Raw genomic sequence first — 22,558 nt, 5'->3', positions numbered from 1 at the left:
CGTAGCAACCGTGCAAACGTGTTCAATTGAAGGGATACTACTAAACCAGCTGTATTTTCGGCTTAATTTTAAATAATTTTTCATGAAAAAATTAGTGCTTACTACTTAAAACATAGATCAAAATTATACGATAAATCTCGATACGATAATATTTTTATGGTTCTTGAACAAAATTCTAAGTAGCACCTAAAAAACTGATCTCTGAATTAGAATACGCCCTTAGGCGCAACCGTACTCCGCGGATCTTCGATAATTTATTCGAGAATAAAGCTTCGTGCGAAATAATGTCAGTTTACATCTTCGTTTCATTTTTTCATTACCTCCCTTTTCGGATAGTACCGCCCTGTAGATTCACTCCTGCGTGGTGGAAGTTTTGAATCGAGGTTTCAATGTGGAAGGTTTTGAGGATACCGTGTTGACTGGTTTCGATTATCTCGTTTTTGGGGTGTATGATAAATGGCGTCATAAACTTTACCCAGACCGCAGCTTTTAATTTGACCGAAATTTCTTCGTAAGGCAGTTGATAAATCGTGCGACGTACAATGTGTTATTCTCATGTATCGCGTATCGTATTGATCAAACACGATAAATAAAATAATCCGAGCCAACAGTTCCAAATAACTTCAATCTGTAAAATGTAAATTTTCAAGCGATCGTATCGGCGATGTATTCAGAGGTTTTTATATATTTCGAGTTCGTGCATCTCTGATATTGTTCATCGAATCTATTATTAAAGTTTTTAGTTCTATCACGATCGAAGCATCAATTACTTTTTGCCCCTCAAGGACATTGATAAACCTCACCATTCATTTTAATTACTCTTATTTTCGAGTTCACCTCACCTTATTGTTTGTTAATAAACCAACAAGGGAGAAAGAAATATATATGTACGTCTATTTGACAAAACAAATGCTTGCAGGAAATGATTCATAATGCAAATATTACAACGAATGAGAGAGTTTTGTATGTAAAGATAAATAATGAGTTTTATTTCAAGAGCGATTTATATTTTTATACATACAAACAGCTACACGTAGGTGCAAAAATTGTTTCGCTGCGTTAAAATCTCGGTCAAACAAATTATTCTTATACCGCGCCATATTCTATAGTTTTAGGTAAATAGTTTTAGATACATTTACGACTCTAATTTGGGTCGAGTAACGTTTTTTCGGATTTCGATTATCCGACGTATCCTTGTTGCCCCAATCCGATTAATGTTCACTAACCGAGTAATGTCCACTAATCCAATAATGTTATCTTTATCCATAACAATCTATCTTAAACAATTCCTATAGCAGTCATAGAAGATTCTGAACAATACTTAAAATAAACTTCAGTGGCATAGATTTGTTTTGTAATGTCCACTAATCCAATAATGTTATCTTTATCCATAACAATCTATCTTAAACAATTCCTATAGCAGTCATAGAAGATTCTGAACAATACTTAAAATAAACTTCAGTGGCCTAGATTTGTTTCCTTTTGAGGAGAAATCCGTGTAGAGAATTTACTTTAACGAATGTCAAATTCTAGTTTCAAGATTACTATTTTAATTTCACAAATATTATATCATAAAATCGAAGTAGCAGCTACGCTACAGATAAATTCGTAGAAAAACCATTACAGGTTTAATTATTGCGTAATATTCATTCCTCTGAATGTAGAAAATCTAAAAAATGTTTTTTGCGCTACCTGAGTATATTGCTGCACGTACCGAATAAATACCGCAGCTCTGTTCGGTACGAGAGTGGAATTTATGCTATGAACATACCCAATTCTTTCGTCGAGATAACATTTTTTTCACGCAGCGGAAATCATTTCAATATTTTACTTAAACGCACATTTATTTGTTTTAACGTAGCAGTGGAAGCGTATATCTAAAATGAGCACACACTCTTATCAATTCACACTCTAGAGACGTTTGCCATGCTACGCTTATAATCCATTTGTACAACAGAGAGCAAATAAACCGTTTGTCTATTTTGAATGCACAAAGAATCAGTATGCTCATTCGTCCGGGAGTTGAAATTCTTTGTAGATATCGGTGAACGGATGTAAAGATGAACAAGCTCGGAATGTCAAACGTGCTTTATTTTTTAAATATTATGTATATATATTATAATGCATGCATTGTATATATTGGTTTTCAGCTACAGATGGTCGACATTGTTTTTGTCTCATTTCCTTTGTGTGTAAAATTAAGTATAAAAATTTAAAAACGTAATTTGCATACTCTTAAAGGATTCTTTAGTTTCCGTTCCTTTAAGGAATGCCGTATGCTAACACCAACAGTAGGAAAATTTATACGTAACTTAACAATAGAAACTGATCTCCTACCAGGACCAGAAGATCACTTGAGTTTCTTTTTGTAAGAGGTATCTTCTTCTTTTAAGACTTAGGTTACATTGGAAGAAGGATTGAATTTACGTAGACGAATCGGAAGTTATTCTTTCTATCTACTTTGAAAGTTAAAACGGGTTAAGAAACGACAATCGTGGATGACATCTTACAGTTCTTCATCGATAACAAGATGTTTCCCTGGACAATCTTATTGTGTTCTATATCCCCCAAGTTCGGATAGAACGAAATCATTTCGTAGATCATAAAAGCAAAGCTCCTTACCGCTGAGGGAATCCAGTGCTGCTGCACAGTTAAGTTGCACACCGATAGAATAAGAGGAGTAGAAATCAAGAATCATACTGATCTTGCCGAAGAGAGCTGTTACAAACAACCTTATCCCGAAGATCATTTAACTTGGCCCGGATTACGCGAAGGGCAACGAGTAACAAGCCCCGAAAGACACGATACTATTCCAAGCGCTCGTGTACACACGTTAGGATAAAAGAGGTAAAGTAGTAGCATATACAACGTCTGCTCGAACGAGCCCTAAGAGGAAAAAAATTGGATAGAGTCGCGAGAAACTAATACCTTTCAACTCGATTCTTAGAAATAAGGCGATTTTAGGTAGGTTTGATCGAGATATTTGTATCTCGAAATCTAGTAGCGTTTTAGACAGTCCATTATTCACGAGACTGACTCGTAACCTCCCCTAACGTGTGTCGATAAATTTATTTAACAACGTGTAATTGTACATTCTCACAGAAGTTTCTTTTATTTATTTAGCTCTTGATTCTACCGATAAGATGTAACGAGCAAGAAGGTTGTACAGGTGATCATTTAAGACTACGACAGTGACAGTTGAAAGTTGAAAAATTGTCATCCATACACTCCAAAAAGTTATTAGCCAATGATAGAGTCAAATCGTAAATTTTTTAATTAGTACCTCCATACTCCGTACTGTATTCGATCAGTGGATCGGAACGTGTCTTGATATTTGAGTTTTATCACTGCCTCTCTCCAAGACATTCGTCGGCAGAATCAAAAGTTTTTGTGTCGGTTAGACGCTACGAGAAACTCTTGCCCAGTGGCTGGGAGAAATTTTAATCTTGACGTTATAGCATTTCCATTCTTCGGGGAACTTCCATATACTGACTAAAAACGCGAGAAAGTATTTTCATTTTATTGCTTCAAGACAGTTCCGTCCAATCGTAAAATTCACGAATGATTTAACCGGCCATTTTTAGAAAAAATTCAATCACATCCTAAAATGTTAAACATGAAGAATTGAAATATTTTTCCAGAAAATAACTCCAGTATGCATATGTGTAACATGCATTGATACACGAGAGAAAAGAAGAAATTGAATTCATGTGTGTAAATGTGTGTGAAGGAAGTGATGTATATAAATGTATGTGTGAGTAAGTTGGAGTAAAATGTATGCATTCATGGGTACGTGTATCATTGTACAAGTATGTGGAGTGTGATGTTTACGTGTAAAATTTGTCTAGAATCAGCAACAGTCACAGATGATCATTTGATATCACGAAACCCTTCCATCCTGATAAGACCGACGATTGTCAGAAAAAGACACCCGTTAAAACTGGCAACTGCATAATGGATCGATACTGTTACCGACAATATTTAATATAAAGGTGATTCATCTGAAAATAAAATATTGAATTTGTAATTAAACAGATTTTTAAATTAAACAAGTTCTTTCGCAAATAATGTTATTGCATTGAAATATGCATTTATAATAGAGCTTGCACCCATTCTACCGTTGGTTTAAAACAATTAAGAAGTCTTAATCATTATTAATTTTCAGTTTTTAGACTAAAACATAGCTAATTGGGAGGATTAGGTTATTATCATGATAGGATTAATTTCAAATACTATTAATTTATCAATCGTTTAACCGCGTATTTGAATGAGTTTTGCATAAATAAGACGAATTTGAACCTAAATGAGCTTCTCGTATGATAAAATTATGTACAAATTTGAATTTAATTGTTCGTTAAAGTTTTGCCAGATCTATTGTATCGTATAATATCATATCGATTTGTTTTGTCATTTTATTGTAATTCTCCTTTTAATTCATCCAAATAGTACGCTGACGGTAAATCGTATAATACAAACGGATCTGAATACGTGACTCTATTACGCGGTTGCTTTTTGATATCGATTAGAATTTACATGATAGCGAGTTTCCTCTTACCCTGTACTATTTCTCTGCCAATAAATTGTAATCGAAGTTGCAGGAGAAATATAAATACCAGATGTCAGAGGAAAAATTGCATTTTTCCAATTTGCATTCTGTTCATCCTAAAGAAAAGAAAATTGGATTTTTGAAGCATCCGATGCAATGAATACGTAGAAAATAATTTAATCGACACATACATATGGATTTAATAACGTTGATTTAAATCGTAATTTTGGAAATTAGAAAAATTCGCGATTCTTAGATTCTTAGAAAACTAAATTCTGTACAAAAATGACTTTCGTACCATAAGAAACCAAAATTTTGATGAATTATAGCCTTCGTGACGTACGAACAACAAATTATATAACTGAAGGAGTACCATTTGGTATACAAATAGTAAACGGGCGTTTATTTAAAAAAAAATCACGTTCAGTATGAAAGGTAAATTCATTCTAAAAAGCAATAAGACTGACAGTTCGTGTTTCAGGTTGAAATATGAATTATCTTCGAAAAAATAAGTTCTTCAAATGCAATATAGTAAATGAAATGTAACAACAGCATTGTTAATATCATTGAAGGGTTGACCAAACAACTATCAACAATTCCATAGAGAGTTGTCCTCGAGACGTTAAAGAGTTCAAACATGAGAGTTAGATCAGGTACAATTTTTTTCATAATAACACTTGAGCAAAATACTTATTGGTTAGGGTCAATGTGTTTTGATATTTTATCGAAACCAACATTACGTGGAATGTAGCTTGGTAACTGCCAATGATTTGAAGTCACGTAGGTATTGTGTGAAACGAGATTGATTGTTTAGAGTAGAATCGAACATGTTAGGTATGAATTAGATAAGCACTACAACGTTGCATTGTCTAAAAGTCTAAAGAATGAAGATATTATGGCGAAAGATCTAACCATAAAGTGGAAAAGTCTTCTGGTAAAAGAATTGGGAGGATCAACACGACGCTTACCCCAGAAACTTCAAATCGATACGCGTGCTCTTTCAAATAATAAAAGCTCTAAAATATTTATACGTATCGTTTATACAACAATTTATACTTCCACAGTTGCGACGATTCGCAAAGAAGATTAATTCAAGTACTTCGCAATATATTTTTCGTTACCTAATTAATTTATAAGTCTATCACTAGATGGTGCTTATATTCAGGAACAATTAAAAAATAGTAAAGATACGATTTAGATACCATTTCAGTGAGTATGTATTCACATTAGATAGCTCCTGAGTTACACATGGGAAAATGCCTCGCAATTTTTTCGCGAAAGGATGACACAAGCTGTACATTCGCCTAAAGTTTTCTCGGAAAGAATAGTTTCGAAAGAGATTTTGTTATCGGGGGAAAGTTCTATGGTGAATTCGAAGTGGTGAAAAGTTTGCGAGTGACTTATGCCATATGGTACGATAAAAAATTGAAACTGACGCGTTTCTAAAGAGATAAGTATTCTAAAGCCGAAGAAAAAGGCAAACTTTCGTTGCCAGTAATAGTTATTGATACATTAACTACTCAATCATTAAACGAAGTATTTATCTATTGTTGGAGATAATTACTCGGTCATTACTTTGGAGATGTTTAAAAGTTGATTCGAATTCTTAAGCACAATGAATTATAAATTTGTCGACTTTCATGGTTCACCATAAGACGATGATTTGGCACACTCTCGTTATTATAATTTAGAAAAATTGAGCACGGAGTTGAAACAAGACGAGATATTATTTTTATCGATAAATATCTTTGTTATTGTTTTGGAAGAATCTTTGTCTCCTTTTCAAATGTAATCAATCTTCGAAACAAAGGCAGTGTCAAATTAAAAAAATCAGCTTCGTCACCAAACAATCATTATCATCTTTTTAAATATTTGTCCGGTACGTTTATATGGAATAATTGTTCATATCAACAGAAAGGAAATATCGAAGAAATCCGTATTTGTTTCGTTTACACTTGATTTACCGTACGCTTTTCTTTGTGCACGATCGATGTGGCTTAGAAGACACACAAACTAGCTTATGCTTGCTGCGATTACCTTCATTCACGAAGGAAAATTGTTATCTAACATCGCATCTTTTGGAGGAGAAACGTCAATACAGATAACAAGTTTACACAAAACGAAGGATATCAAGATTAAAATTTTCTATGTTTCTGAAATAGTCTAATAAAATTCGTTCTGTTGTTTAAACATTGTACACGATATAAAACAGTTTTGGAGATAAGGTTATACGAGAAAATTTTTCGATAAAAATAGAAAACATTCTGTTTACGATATCAATATTGGGTTTCATAAGTCGAGAAAAGAGGGAGTAAAACTTTCACATCGATCATATAGCCAAAATAAAAGCTACTGATAGGAACGGGGTTCATACTAAGCGAGCTTATTCCATACCGCTGATCTGTGTTGGAAAAAATTGCTTAAAGTAAATTGCATTAAAACTAGTCTGATCCCGAGATAAAAATGAACATAGATTTTTCTTCGTTGATACTTGACACGAGATACGTAAATTATCAACGACTTGGCACGCATCGCATGAAGCAAAGTGTAAGAAAACTTTACGATTATTGTCAGCAATGTACACATGCGTTTCGAACTTTTGAAAATGACTAAGATTAACGAACGATAAAGAAGAAACTTGTCAATTACGCGTATCAACGTTGAAATCATAGACAAATTTCCGCCGTGGACGATAGGTATTACGATGTAGGCTTAGCGCTATGAATTTTCATACTAAATTTAAATTTACATTCGATAATATATTTACTTTTGTTTTAATTGCCTACAAGGTACTTTTGCGATCGATTTCGCAGAACCACGGGCAATAAAAGTAGATCGTGACTTAGGCCTTGTTGAAGGACCTCCTCGGGAGATATTACAATTAATGTAATCTAGAGAATGTGATAGAGAATCTAATAGTATTTACAAGAGAAGTTTGATAACACGAAAATTCCGAACAATTTGAAACTTTGCAAAAATCTATGTAAATATAATAAACGGCTCGAAGAACGAAAACACTCGTGACTCCAACAAAATTTCTATTTTCGTATTATCATGAATATCTGAGAAACTATAAAAATATCGACAAAAGTTTAATTCAACGTAGAAAATCGTACTCAATCGTAATAATGTATTTATTGTTTTCAATCTTTCGAAAACGTAAAATGTATATGGATAAAAAAAGAGTTACAATAATAGACGAAATAAATCCTTAAAGAACAGTAAACACGAGAAAAATATGCGTTGTTCGAAATGACCTGAACCGTTCTTTTAGATAGACAGAAATTACGGCCCTTCTAGTGTCGTACATTAAGGGACTGGATACACCACGAGGGAGTCACCATTGCGAGTCTATGTGACCCTAAAACGTTAAACGACTACTATTCTCAAGAATATTGCTGTTCCACTTGACCATGCGTTTGGAAATAAATACCTCAGAACTTTTCCGTAGAAAACTGTACTCTGGAAATTACATTAGCACACTATATTCTCAAAAGTTAAAATGATGTTTGCCTTCGAAGCATTAACGGTCTTGTAATCTTCGGTTTGAGTTACCGATTCGATCGAGCGCTTTAAAAAAGAATTTACGAGTGATAATTCCAGTGATCGGAGTGGCCGAGCTATTACCGCACCACAGTCGATCGAGCGTTCACGTCGCTCGTTCAACAAACTTTTTACATCTCGGGAGAAACGTGGTGAACCTCTATCGTGTTGATATATCATACTTCTTCCAGTAATAGTTATAGGCGTCCACTCTAACAAGACGAGTAATTCGCGGTGTAAAAAGTTTCTATACGGTACTCCGTTTAAGTTATTGGGACGGAAATGTTTGTTCCTTTTATTCTTCGAAACCAAAGTTCACACTCCGGTTACCGTGTCGAAATAGTTTCAGTAACAAGGCAACGATATATAAAACTCGATCGATGCATTGTTATGCGCATTGAAGGGAAATGGTTTAAAAACTTTTAATTTGATAAATACTATTGATAAGGATATACTTCTACCGATGTCGTACAGCGAAGAAAGATTCCTTGTATTGAAACAAGAATAAATAATCACATTTTTCATAGTTACTTTTCTCAATGTTCACGAATTTATCGTTTGCAATGTAACTCTTCGGTTATGGTGCGGTTGAAATTTGTCGTATCCAGTGAAAATTCACTCCACTATTTGAATTACGTCAAAATAATAGCGATTTGAATATCATTGATTATATATATTATTGCAACTGGTGTAGTGCCACTGTACGCAGTTAACCCGAGAAATATATATCCATACGTTCTCGATTAATATCAGTATTACGAGTCAATAAAGATGAACTGTTCAAACCAGTGCGGTGGTACGATAAGAACGATATTTTGATTACGGATCTGAGGGCAATGAAAATACAGTGACAATTTTCACACTGGATTCGAGCAACGTTTCTTTAGAAGGAACGATCGGTTAATAGTCTCAGACGATAGTGATAAAATACACGGAAATATTCAAATTTTATCTCTTAATAGAAATTAAAAATTTTATATTTGTCATTATATGAGTGTCGTCGATCGATTCGCAAAGTTTGAAAGTTGTCGAAAATATTTCAGGAGATCTAATTTGAGTTTATAAAAATGTAAAAGAAAGTATACAAATTATTTCGGTCACCGAGCGCGTGTAATGCAATATTCTCTCATTTTCGACGGTATTCGCGAGATTCAGCCTCAGCTCGAGATAAGAATCGCTACCTACACTTCTTTCGCATAAACTTCTTTGATTTTCTCACTTAAAAGCGAAAATGACTGTATTGTATAAGATACGGAATTTCCAAGGAACGTCGGCAAAGTGTTTTCTCCCTTTTTGAATTTTAAGAAACATTTCAGGTTTGCAGAGTCGAAAATAAGAAATACGTTTCTTTCAGGAAGGGTAACTTATGGTGAAAAGTTGAAAGCACTGTTCGAAGTTCCGCCCCTCTAATACTATGTTGAAGACCATTACAGATACAAGGAAGTCATTTTAATAAATTCTTTATGGTTCTTTGAGGATAAAAACGTGAAGAGAAAATGATAAAAGAGTACAAAAATCACTTTATCGTGTATATTCTCAAAATTGTCGAAAAGGCAGTATAGTGTTATTGTCCGTAATAGAAACGTGTAAAATTTGTTTAGAAGACTTCCTTGTACATGAAATATCTTTTAAAATAAGAAGGAACATTCCGTGGATTTTTCTGCTGAGATTTTGTCAAGTGCACTTGTACTCGACATCTTTTCAAAGTCGTTTATCTCAAAAGCAAGTGCTTCTTCGCGGAAACACGTTTCTACACTTTCAGTATACATATCTTTTCGTGAAGAATCAACACCTTCGCAGTTGTATCACCAACCAAGAGCCTATGTACAATATAATTAAAAAAAAATAATGTATATGGCAATCCACATTAAAAGGAATAGCGTGTTCCGGACCGGTAGCAGTGAAGGGAAATAAAACGTCACAAGTGGTTCCTGGAAACGCTAGTTACGTGGAACCAACTTGCTTTCGGTTACAGAATAATCTGTAGATAGAAGAAAATGACCCGATCGTTCCAAGCCAGTTTTCTGATTGCGATTAGTAACAGGAAACACGTCTACTGACTGTTGGTCAGTTGGTTATTAAAAATAATATTCACATATTAGCAAAGAATACATTTTAATTCGAAACAATATTAATTCGTTAGCAAGAAAGAAATTTTCATTTTTATTCGTATCAGAGTTTAATCGAATGAAAATTTGTATTCGTCATTTGTTGGAATTCAGCTGCGAGTATAGAAACGATAATATTTACTATGTTTCACGTACGCACGCATCTGTATTTACATAAGATGATAATGACAAAAAAAGGTATGAGCAAGATATATTTGTAGGAAGAATCAGTGTGAAAAGAATGTGGTTTATGTTTAAATTATTATTCGCAGATTAATTAATATAATATTTTCATAGAAATAATTTAATTGGGGGAAAATTAATTTTACTCTCAAAAGTGATTATTATTTATTTTGATTTATTTCTTATTAATATTTAACATTGACTGTTATTGGTGCACGCATATATGGTGATATTGTTCAACTGATATAAAATTTCACTGTATTCGAATTGAACGAAAAAATATATAATTTCACATTTTACTTGTATTATACTTTATTTTCAATCAGCGATCGTGAATAGCATAAATTTTGCTTTCTGTATACAAAAGGAAAAGGCTAAACGTGAAGAGAGAAAGTTTATTTGAAAATAAACTATTTCCTTCAAAGTAGCTGATTCCTTTTATTGAAATTTAACAAAAGTCAGGACGAATTAAAATTAAATTCAGTCAATGAATGTAATTAAATGTGATAATATTAAATCATCTTTTTCATTTTAAATGGATATACAATTATATACTATGGATGTACAATGAATGATTTATAATCGCTTTATAAATTCTTCGCTACGTCGGTTCTTTCTTCGGATATACATATATGTTGCTATGTATAAATAAAGCCTGTTTAATAACCGTACGTGATGTTACACTTATTCGGTGGTATTTGGATGTATCAAACGAGTATTAAACTTAATTCCTTCCGTCAGAGAAAATATTATAAAAATTGTACAAAAATACTTACACCAATAGAAGTGTGAATAATGAATAATGATCAGACATGTTAGTCGAGTATCGATCGAAGAATTTTTACTCTTCAAATTGTACATGTAACAAAAGAATTTATTTGAAATCATCATATATTGTAGAGTTATACAAAAGTAAATTAATACCAGCTTTTAACAAAGGAGTCACGCATATTCCACACAAAATGAATTCGAATTTAATTAAAAGTTCGTTTTAAATTCCTTGGAAAATTAAACGTTTTAAACTTCCCTTGAGAAAGATCTTTCTGTTATATATATGAACGAATTATTTGTCGGCTCTTAAATTTCATACGAAACAAGTTAAGGTCGTATTGTTTGCTTGCACGAAAGCTAGGCAGAAATAAAAGTTTCTCAAGTGTTGGAAACACGTGCAAACACATTATTACGCAAGTTTATCAGGGAAATTCAATTAAAGAAGAGCCAAAGGATCTGTAGAAACTCGATCTATGATACATCACTGGGGAAAAGAGTGCCTGAAGAAAGCTTGAAACCATGAAATAATTGTTATCAAGATCTGCGGAAATGAAAGAACTTTCACTACAAAGGATGGAAAAGAAGATGAACATGAAGATACAAAAGCTAATAAAACGGTCCAAAGGGGGAGCTAAATTTCATTGGGTCGCGTGTTAAATGTTTAAAAGAATTATTGCAAACAGAAGCGATGGAAGGAGAACGAAAAACGAGGCGCCAAAGAAGGGCCTGTTACGACCACCGTAATGGTACCATTTATAATGGCTAAGATAGATGGAACTGCTGAGGAGAACAGGTTGAGTAGATAATCTGAAAGGGGACATTTGAGAGAAACTTAAAGAATTTCTCTTATTAAGAGAGAAGGCAACCAGAAAAATAGGTTACTATCTTGTTTGATATGTAAATACTATGTTCTATTGCACCAGTTAAATCAATATTTTCCAAAGTAGGGATTGCACCCCTTAGGGGAGGTGTCTTGCAATTCAAAAAGGGTAGGGTGACAAAAGAAAATGTTTAATGTAAGAAAATGTGGATAGCTCAAACATTTCTTTCCATTAAAGCATTTGCAAAGTGTAACAATTGTAGCAGTGTATTCTTCTATCGCTTTAAATCTACCATTAATCTCGAGTGCAAAAATTTTCTTTCCTTTTTAAGAGGCAGCGCCATCCATCACTTGTAAACCACTGCGTTAGAGAGAAGGGTAACGCCAGTCGTTCGCCTTACGAAGCAATTAATGATAACACTCTCCGACACGATTTTTGCCTTCCAAAAACAAGTGGATGATTCTTGTAGAGCCACACTCCCCAAATAAGAATCCAGAAGTCGAACTACATTTTTGTAAAAACTCAAAAATTTCGACAAAAATTCGATAGTACATGCAAAGCAAAAACGTTGGAAAGTTCTGATTGGTCTTCAAAAATAGAGTTTCTCGAATATAGTGGTATATAATTTATTAATTGCTTTTGGCTCTGAATAGTTATAAATTAAGGTGAAAATTCTAAAAAGTGTACACAAAACGCGTGTACAGCATTTGTAGATAATGTTTGACTTTCTTTTTAATACTTCAGGGTTCTCTCCTTTTTTTCTCATATATTTTTGTAAATACCAATAATTAAACTATGATGTACTTCTTAATCAATTTCAATTAACAGAAATTTCGTTAATGAAGTATTGTAAATTCGCAGACAATTAGCTCGGTACTATCCGCGACCAAAAATTATTGTTCGTCGCGAGTAGAAATAAAATAAAATAAAATAAACGGAGCAAACAGAAAAAAAAAGAGAAGAAAGGAAAATTAGAGATTGGTCGCTTGTACTGACCACCGTCCATCAGCATTCAGCACCGGTCACCAAGAGGTCAACCAGCATCCGTGGTAGTCTATGGAGGGTTCAGGTGCCTAAGATGGAGAGGTCCGTCTACCTCGGAGGCTCTCGAGGGAATGAAATTTTCGGCAATCGGGGGATGTACGTATATCTCCCCGCAAGTGACTCACCGTAACTTCGATTGCCTTTGTTCGATCTAACCGAGTATTTCAACAAATTGATGACTTTTAAGCCATTATTCGTACTAGGATATTGTTAATAATTATTGAAACTATGATCCGATGAAGGTTGTTAATAATTATGATAAATAAACATCAAGATATTTCGAAATCTAAGAAGGTGAACGATTTCTGTGAATGTTTCTTCCTCTACGCGATTGTTATTAACATTTACGGATGTTTCGAGTATTAATGTTGTAGTATGCATCTTATTTATGGAATATAAATCGTGAATTGGTTTACAATATACACTTAACATATACTTATATCGTTTAAATAATATTTTATTTTAATTCTCATCGAATCTATTAATCCAGTATTTATGTGGAAATATATTGCAATTGAAATAAATACAAAATAATAACATACATGTTTAGCTTCAAATATAAACATTTCACTTTTCATTAACAAATGGCTCTCTCTAGCCCGTACTTTATCGATTTAAAACCGAAAATTGAAAGCAATTCCGGGGGTTTAGTCGACGAGAATTTTCGAAGTATTACTTTAATGAAGTAATAGCTTTCGGTCGCGATTGAAATCTTATTGCATTTATTCAATTCTCAAAGGAGCTTCCGTTTTCCATCCCTCTGTTCTTGAACGATTTTAATTAAACCTTTGATGTTGCACGTTTAACGGAAAATTTAACAAAGAAATTTCTTCTTTAATTCCAATACAATTGGTAGTAATAGTAAAAAATGTAATCTCGATATAAATATAATTAATAGAAAAGGAAATATCACTCTCAATAAATGATAAAAACCAAAGGTAGGAATCATTCCATCAGTTTACGTATGCATCACGTAAAACGTGTGAAAAAATTATTGTATAAATCCAAAATTGTGTTCAAATACTCGTGTTTCAATTTCTGTTACGCACATAAAGCGTTCCGTTCTGAAAGGAAATTAAAAGGATAAGCTAAAGCCTGAAATGTTAAAATGTCATTTCTCTGTTGCACCTACGGTGTGACCGCATTTTGCTTATTGAAGATCCAAGTAGATGACATTAAGATTGGAACTCTGATATAAAATTTAATTTCCTAAAGTTTGAAATTATCTTCAATACGTTAAAAGTAAGATTAAGAATCCATTATGAAAAACAACTTTCTGAAAACTACGATACTAGTATCGTAAGTTATCATATTTTTCACAATTACCAATATGCGAGAGATATTCCAAAAGATACGATTGGCTGTTAGTAAAAGAAAAAAGAAAGGAAAAAATATGTTATTAAATACAAAACTTACTTACATAGCTGCAGTATTCTTCTACCCGGTTACAACGTACATTCAAACATGTCTGCCGTGGTTTCAGCTTATGTAACCCTTTGTCGAAAAACAGTGCCGTCTGGACACTCAGCTAGTTATTGACTCCATCTGAGAACGCCTCGTCGGTTTGAAAGCGTTGGACACCAACCAGATCTTCATTTTGCCAAAGGTTAATTATTTGACGTCAAGTTCGAGCTATAAAGGTCGTGGTCGAAAATCTCCCAGTTGAATTGCTCGAGTAGAGCTCAATTGTGAGCTGCAGTGTATGACCATGCATTGTTCTGCAGCGGAACGACGTGCTGGGAAAACATTTCGCATCTTCTCTCTTGGATCGAATGAACTCCGTTTGTCAGAACACTGTGGTTAGTGAGAAAGACAATAACATTGACCCATATTAATGAAAAATATAGAAAAATAATTTATGTTTATTGAGTGGTTACTTGCCTACAGTTGAACAAAATAGATTGTAAATTGACGTTTAGCGAAATAATAGTTTACCGATTGTCACATTCAATATGTTGTGTTGTTATAACAACCAGTTAATTTTAATCAATCAATTGAGTTTGGAATAATCGTCGTAATATAGGTTTAAATGTTTTCTTTAACTTTATCCTATTGTTAACTGTATGAACCGGCAGGAATAAGAGGAATAATATTTTTCCTGTTATAAGCAAGATAAGAAACGCTGGGTTATCTTTTTTTTTTTATTTTCTGGTGAAACAGATAAAACATGTACATAATTAAGTGTAATTCGAGATAATATACGTTGACATGCGATAACTTAGTATACCTTTTCTGTTCCACAAGATGCAGTGGATCAACATACTATTATACTTCGTATTTTAATTTTTAAGTGAACTTTAGAGCATGGAAATAATTCCACGCCTAAAGGGATTTCATTTCATTCAGCCAGTAGAGAAACCTTAAATAACCAATAACTTTCACTTTCACCGACATTAGAAGATCACCCTTCTCTGCTCTCGTATTTCGCGAGGAGCTAATTAGAAACTTTGGCGCGAACCTGGAATTTCATACATTAAAAGGGATTAATAGGTGAAATACTGGGTTGGAACTGAAAACTTATGTATTTAAGATAGTAACATTCTTGTATACAAGAAGTGAGTACACTAGGACTTATCAAATACTGTCTAGCTGTTAGGGTATATACCAGGACTTCATCGAGTAGAAAATGAGAGTTTTCTCGACCTTGTGCTTACAGGATAAAGCACTATAATTGTGAGTTATGTCGAAAAGTTATAAAGCTCTGTAATAGAAGACAGAACTTCTGTGATAAGATACGCTAAGAACGATATTACATCTTTATTTCTCTAAATTCTACCTCTCGAAAGTTTGAAAATAATAATAAAAATATAATAGCGTCAATATAAAAATACATTATTAAAGTGTCCAAGTGTCGGCTTATTGAATTTTAAGTTTGTAAAGAAACGCTTTATTTCGCGCTTAATCTTTCGACCGTTTAACAATAGTATTTTAGATACTCAAGTTGAAGAAATCATTAGATATAAAAACACTGCTACAGTCAAAAAAAAATTGTATAAAATTTATCTAACAGTGGAACACATCATCATACATTCCAGAATGCACAACATGCATAAATAACAAAATGTATACTTACATAAAAATTTAATAATTATAAAATTCAATGTCTTATTCAACGCTATTAAAATCTGAAAATTAAAGTTTATTAATATAGAATTTTTTTTTAATTTATTTTCCTTCCATAATGAAATTTACTAATTTTTTTGGTCTATCATTTTTACAACATGAAATTATCAAATCCCCTAATGTTTTAATAAATATGTAGAAAAGGATAGGTCAGTATTCAATTAAATCCTAATCATCTATTTTTGTACATTTATTATTCTCTAAAGATTTATAGATCAAATCTTTCCTTTTTTTCGATACCAAATACTTCCTACATTTTTTATTCGTTATTACTACTGCTTAACAATTTAATGTTTCTTGGATTCCTTATAACTAGGTTGACAATTAAAATTCACATTTCATAACACAACCATAATATCGTTCTATACAAACATCGGTTTAATTAAACATTATGCATAAATTAAAAGAATATAAAAATAAAGTCCATATTAATATTAGTTAGCTGCTTATATAACTAATGATCATGAAATTTTCACACCTTGTGTCTATCTTTTAACTCTTTGAGTCCCGAGTCCCCGTTCTGAGTACTAATTTATAATTTTTACTGAAGTAAGTAAAACAATTTAAAAAAATAACAAACATAAATCGGATATTTGTTTGACACTATTAGGTTCGTGGATATGAAATTCATTATTACTATCAACATTTTGAATTGTAATAACACTAAATATATTTTGCAACAAATTAATTAAAACCCAACATTGTCAACCAATTATGCAAGACTTCGTGAACCGAGAATAACAATAGAACCAGTTTCATCGAGCTGATAACAAGCTAGCTCATCATTGGGTAAAAGATTAAACATTACACAAAAAAATTTATCGTGTTTATTATAAGACATATTATACGCAACAACTTAATATAGTATTTCCTGAGAAGTTGTCGTGCATTTTCCTTCAAGTTGTAACGTGATTATCCCTCCTCCCTCCTCCCTTTACCACCCTCACAACTGTTGTTCGTATCTCATATAACAGCGATAAAATGTTACTACCTGTCCTGAGAAATTGTCGCGGCTCGATCTTGAGTTTACGATAACTCTTTAGAGAACTCTGCATCTATAGTATCAATTAGAAATGCTTGGCGCTTTACTATTTCTTACCTTGTTGAGTAAAATCTATAAATTCTGACGAGTAAAATCTAAATAATTCAAAATTAAAACAAAAATAAACATTCGGTATTTTACGTGATTCCCTACTGTTAAATTTGTTTATCGATTAAACGTAATACAGTAAAATTATTATATTAACCGGATGTCATAAAGGTTGAGGTATAATTGAAAGCAGATGGCGTTTCATGTCACATCAAAACTGAGAATATATAATTTGAGTTAGCTTAAATAATTGGGTATTTGATTACCATCGTACCTTTTACAACGTTAACAACAACGCAACGCCCCGATCATTTGGTTCATAAGATTATCTGAAATGATAGTCAGTTTTCTTTTTCTTTTATATAAATTAAAGCAATTAAATTATGTTTTAACACATATATTTACGTAGTCAATGTTCTAACTTCATGCAAAATACCAATAGTCCACAATAGCTGACACCTGGACCGAAGAAAATGACCCACACCAATGTGTTTCACCCATCATATTTTATGATTGGGATCCGATATTGCAATATGAAAGTTTTTACGTATTCCTATAAATGGAATGATCCTTTCTTGACCATATTCTATCTTTTTGTGCTATCACGTTTCAACTCGATAATACGAAATATAAAATTCATATCAGCTTTCATCTCGGGAACAAAGCTACAGACATGTGACTGTTCGCGAAATTTTACACGTCTCACCGGGACTCATAGAGCTAATAATAGGCAAAAACAGAAAGCTACGTAACAAATACGACAATTTTCCCGTGCCTTAAAATGCTAAAAAATGTGTCTTTACATTTCTGTTTGAATTATTTACACTTTCTTAGAAGAATCGGGAAAACATTCCTCTGTGATCAATCGTAAAGGAAATTAAGATTGTCCGCGCGGGATGATCTCGATGAGCAAGACTGTGAATCGTTATTAGCGAGACGCGTCTCGTTTCTAGGCAACGTAACCCTGTCGATGGACGAACGCCAGGTGATTGTTAAGAAAAAGTCATCCTGTTCGTTACCAGTTTGCAGCAACATAACGTTTGATCTCGGATTTTCACTGCAGGATGTGTTCGGCCTGTACTAGACGCGATCTTCTTCTTCCAAAAGTCTTACTACCTCTGAAATTAAAATGATCCTGGAATGATCTTACAAGTTAGTTGAATTTTTTACGTCATGCACACAACATTTGTTTAAAATTAAAATTAAGATTATGGTTTACGAAGCCATCAACCTTCGAAAAAAGTTCTTGGATTCTTTTAGCTGAGTATTATTAGAATTACTATCATTCGAGTATTATTAAATGCGGCCTATTATATTCAAAGGATCATCCAATGATAGAGAACCGATTTATTTTAAACATCATTTATTTAATAGCGAACGTAACAGAGAGATAATTTAAATGTTCATCATTATCTGTTCGATTATAAGTATTAGCATTATGTTAAATATTTTACAAATAAAAATGAAATCTTTGATGATATTTATTATAAATTTAGTCAAATATTATACTATATTCTTAGTAGTGCATACAGAAACGTACCGTTTACATTAAAGAACGAATTGAGATAATAAAGTTCAAAAAACAGAAATTTATTAAACGTTCTTTAAATAGGAATTAAAAAGGGACATCACGTGCTTAATTGTGGAACGGAGTATCCTTGCAATGTTAATATTTCATGAAAAAGTTTTGCACGCCCTACGTGGGAGTCGGTGGAGAAAAAGTAGCGAATAACCGCCCTCGTATTCTTTCATTGTCTGATTATAATTTTGCATAATTTTGTCTCATTGATATATCGTGCCCCTACAAGAAAAATGGTACAGCTAAAACATTCTTAATTATCGGATTACGAAGCTGTTGTATAGAAAGAATGTTATATTACCAACATAAAATGTATCGCAAATGTTGTTTAAATATTTCTCGCTATGTAAGAAATTTATAACTTAAATGCAAAATTAAAACATAATGTATGTTCTTTTTTCTCTCTTGTAAAATTTACTTCTTTTTTTAGTTGTGTCACTTTCCTTGCGAAGCTATATTTCAATTTAATTACACTCATGGTTTCACGTTTAAAATCCTCCGTTCTATATACGTAGCTACAGAATATAGATTAATATAATATTTTAGTAAGGTCATAATAAAATTTATACCGTGATTAGCCGCCTCTAATCTGAGAACTAACTCAATGAGGTATTACATTAATGACTCGAATTGAAGATAGTTTCTCCATGCATTTACTACAATCCGAATCTTTATAACTTTATGAAATTTAATGGTCTGTAAGTGCTACATTCAAACAAAAAGCGCCATACCTGCACACCAACTGGTAAGTTCTGGTAATATGGATTATACGTTCATAATTAAACTTTAAACAGTTAGGAGTTGAAGTTCCAAAACTTATGTAGAGAATTCTTATGTTTCCACTGATTTGACAATTTCGTGTTAGGAAGTTTTCTGTCGTTTAAATGAAATTTCGAATCATAAAATTAAATCCACAATTGTCTAATGAATACTGAAGCACTGGACTGCGGAATCATAACAATATAATGAATCAAAATCAAATTTCTTTCGTTTATATATCTAGCTGGATAGATATATTTATAAACGTGATACCTACTATAAAGGAGTGTTTATAGAAAATGCATATAAAATTTCAGATTAGTTGATCGTTAACTTTTTTAAAACGCGTTTAAAGATGTACAAAGATATTCCCATTTGCTAATAGAGAATGGCTATGATTGCAACTGGTTAATAAGAATCCACTACACATTTCTCTGGATACGCTAATGTAAAAACGATATTTAAATATCCTGGTTTACCCAATTCTATTAATAATATAATTTTTGTCTCGTTAGACGTAATATCCTAATAATGGCGCAAAGTACATATGTAGCACTACTTGTTCTATGTGCAATTACCACATAAGTAATATTAACTTGTAATTCCAAATACCATGCACTTCAGTTTTCATCGTGCGAAATATCCTTAGAAATTCCTAGAATGACTTTGATAATATACGAACTTTGAAGGTATATTCTCAGCACAAATACGTCAAAAATGCAAACCAAGCATTAACGAAAATCTACATTGTGAGAATGCAACAACGATGGTATTATACAGAAAATGTATTGATTACATTTATTGTATATTTCCTGCATTTATAATTTGCAAACGTATAATTTGATACGATCATTAAAATTTTAATATTATCGATACATTCAAACATCTCATGTATCGTATAAAATGTAGATATATTAACATGTATTATAAGCTATCGTTCATGATTCAAAGATGCTACAATTTATTATACATTGTTAAATTGCCTAATCGCGTTAACAACTGATTCGACAATCAAACAACTCGAATGGTAAAAATCGAAACTGAAATATTTAAATACTATTTTGAATGTTTATTGAGTTGATTTTATTTTTCAAAAACATAAATTCAAGGACATTACACGGAATATTGTACTATTTTTCTCTGTTAAAGCAAAGTTCGATAGATTAACAGAGATAAAAGAAATGAAAATTGTGTACAATTTTTATGTACGATAAATATTAATAAAACGTGCGTAAGCGTAGTATACGTTTTATATTTAGAATAGTACTTATTTGGATAATGTAAGGTAGCAATTAATTTGATCACTTATATCATCAATAAAGAAGTCAATTATAATACCGGATCTAGCGACAAGCGAAGCTTTTCCAAGATAAATCGTCGAATCGTTTCCGCTCAGTTCACTGTTGTTCCCAACTTGTATCGCATTTCTCGGGGATGTCATAGCAATATTGCTGTTTCTACATCCTACTCTGAAAATTGAATATACAATTTCATATCAAAGGCACATTAATTGAATAAACGTATGAATATATTCTCCACAATATATAATAGTTTCATTTACGAAATTATTCTCAATAGAAATTTGCACGAAACATAAGCAAAATATTTATTAAGTATAATGAATTCTATCTTCTACGCATCGATTACGTTACCCATTTTCAGGCTACCCTCCAATTAAAATCAATATAGAATAAAGAAGTGGACAATGAAAATTGTAGAAAATTAAAAATGGTAATCAGTAAAAAGATTAACGTTTAATCGACGAGACTATTTCTAACGAACAAGTTGATATTTTTCAATTCTTAATATTTGACGATCACTTTTATGAAATCTTCTATGTACTTTATCGATTTCTTTCTTAAATCTCGTTTTTACTATTTTTTTCGTAGTTCATTCAACGCGACATTCATCGGTCCTATTTTGACTAACTAGAAACGAACTAGCTTGGTTGATCGAGTAACATACCGTTTCAGTTTCTTCAGGAAACGGCCAATTCGAATGACGAGAAGGATCGAGAGGAAAATGATACGATCAATTGTCATTAGTTACCTCCAACAACGATGACAGTCGAAGAGACCAAGAAACGCCTGGCGAAACTTTCTGTTCATGAAGCAGTACGTAATGGGATTGCAGCAACTGGAAACGTAGGCGAGTAGCTGTACCAAACTAATGCCTGTACTCCCGACCACCGAGTAAACCAATTCCGGGGCGAAAAGATACCACGTATTGACCACGTGCAGTGGCGCCCAGCAGATGAAAAACTCCAACACGATAACGAACAGCATTCTAATCACCTGAAATCCATATGCACCAAGATCGTTAACCGATCGACCTTTGTACACAATAGTACTCGTTTCATTTTTCACATTTAAATACACGATCGTGTTAGTTCACATTACGTTCAATTTAAAAAATTGCTACATAATTGTCTTCTTTTATTCGATAACGAATACTCTGTACTCTTTAAGGTAGAACATCCTGTATACAAACACCGGTCGAATTAATTGCTACGAACAAATTACAAATAAAAATATAAATTGTGAAACGAAACCTTTAAGAGATTATTGGACTTTTGTTTCGTCGCTCTTTGTGTTCCTAGTTTTTGTTTCAGGTATAAATTAATATTATTCTCGAAGTAAGCGGAAAAATGTATGAAAAATAACAAATGTAAACTGAACATTTGTTTTGATTACAATGTTAGATCGATACGTATGAAATGTTTCCTTGCAGTCTGAATTTCGAGATACGATAATAAATAAAATATTTATATCCCTTTATAAATTGCTTTACACTATATTACGATATTACTCAGCTCATCAACCAATCAGCCTTTACGATCAGACCGTAATCGTTACGATACTCGTTAAACTTTTCTGATCAAGATACACGATCTTATTATCTTTAACTCGGCGAAAAATGATTTTCCTTCATTTAAAAAAATTGATATATTTAATAATATTGTTTGAAAGTTACAGAAATATATTGAGATTA

The 22,558-nt window shown here is 32.5% G+C and overlaps 1 protein-coding gene across 1 annotated transcript in view; it reads right to left on the bottom strand.

The window, feature by feature from the left end:
- Positions 1-17,157: 17,157 nt before the first annotated feature.
- LOC143144373 (cholecystokinin receptor type A) overlaps positions 17,158-22,558 on the bottom strand; it is a 49,018-nt gene continuing 43,617 nt past the window's right edge. The window contains exons 8-10 of the mRNA XM_076306704.1: positions 21,617-21,861; positions 20,906-21,036; positions 17,158-18,347 (exon numbers count right to left, since the gene is read on the bottom strand). Of these exons, the coding sequence (XP_076162819.1) occupies positions 18,310-18,347; positions 20,906-21,036; positions 21,617-21,861 (414 nt within the window). The 3' untranslated portion in view covers positions 17,158-18,309. The remainder of the gene's footprint in view (positions 18,348-20,905; positions 21,037-21,616; positions 21,862-22,558) is intronic.

This window comes from Ptiloglossa arizonensis, chromosome 3, assembly GCF_051014685.1.
Source record: "Ptiloglossa arizonensis isolate GNS036 chromosome 3, iyPtiAriz1_principal, whole genome shotgun sequence".
Lineage (NCBI taxonomy): Eukaryota > Metazoa > Arthropoda > Insecta > Hymenoptera > Colletidae > Ptiloglossa > Ptiloglossa arizonensis.
This window is presented reverse-complemented; position numbering and strand designations above follow the sequence as displayed.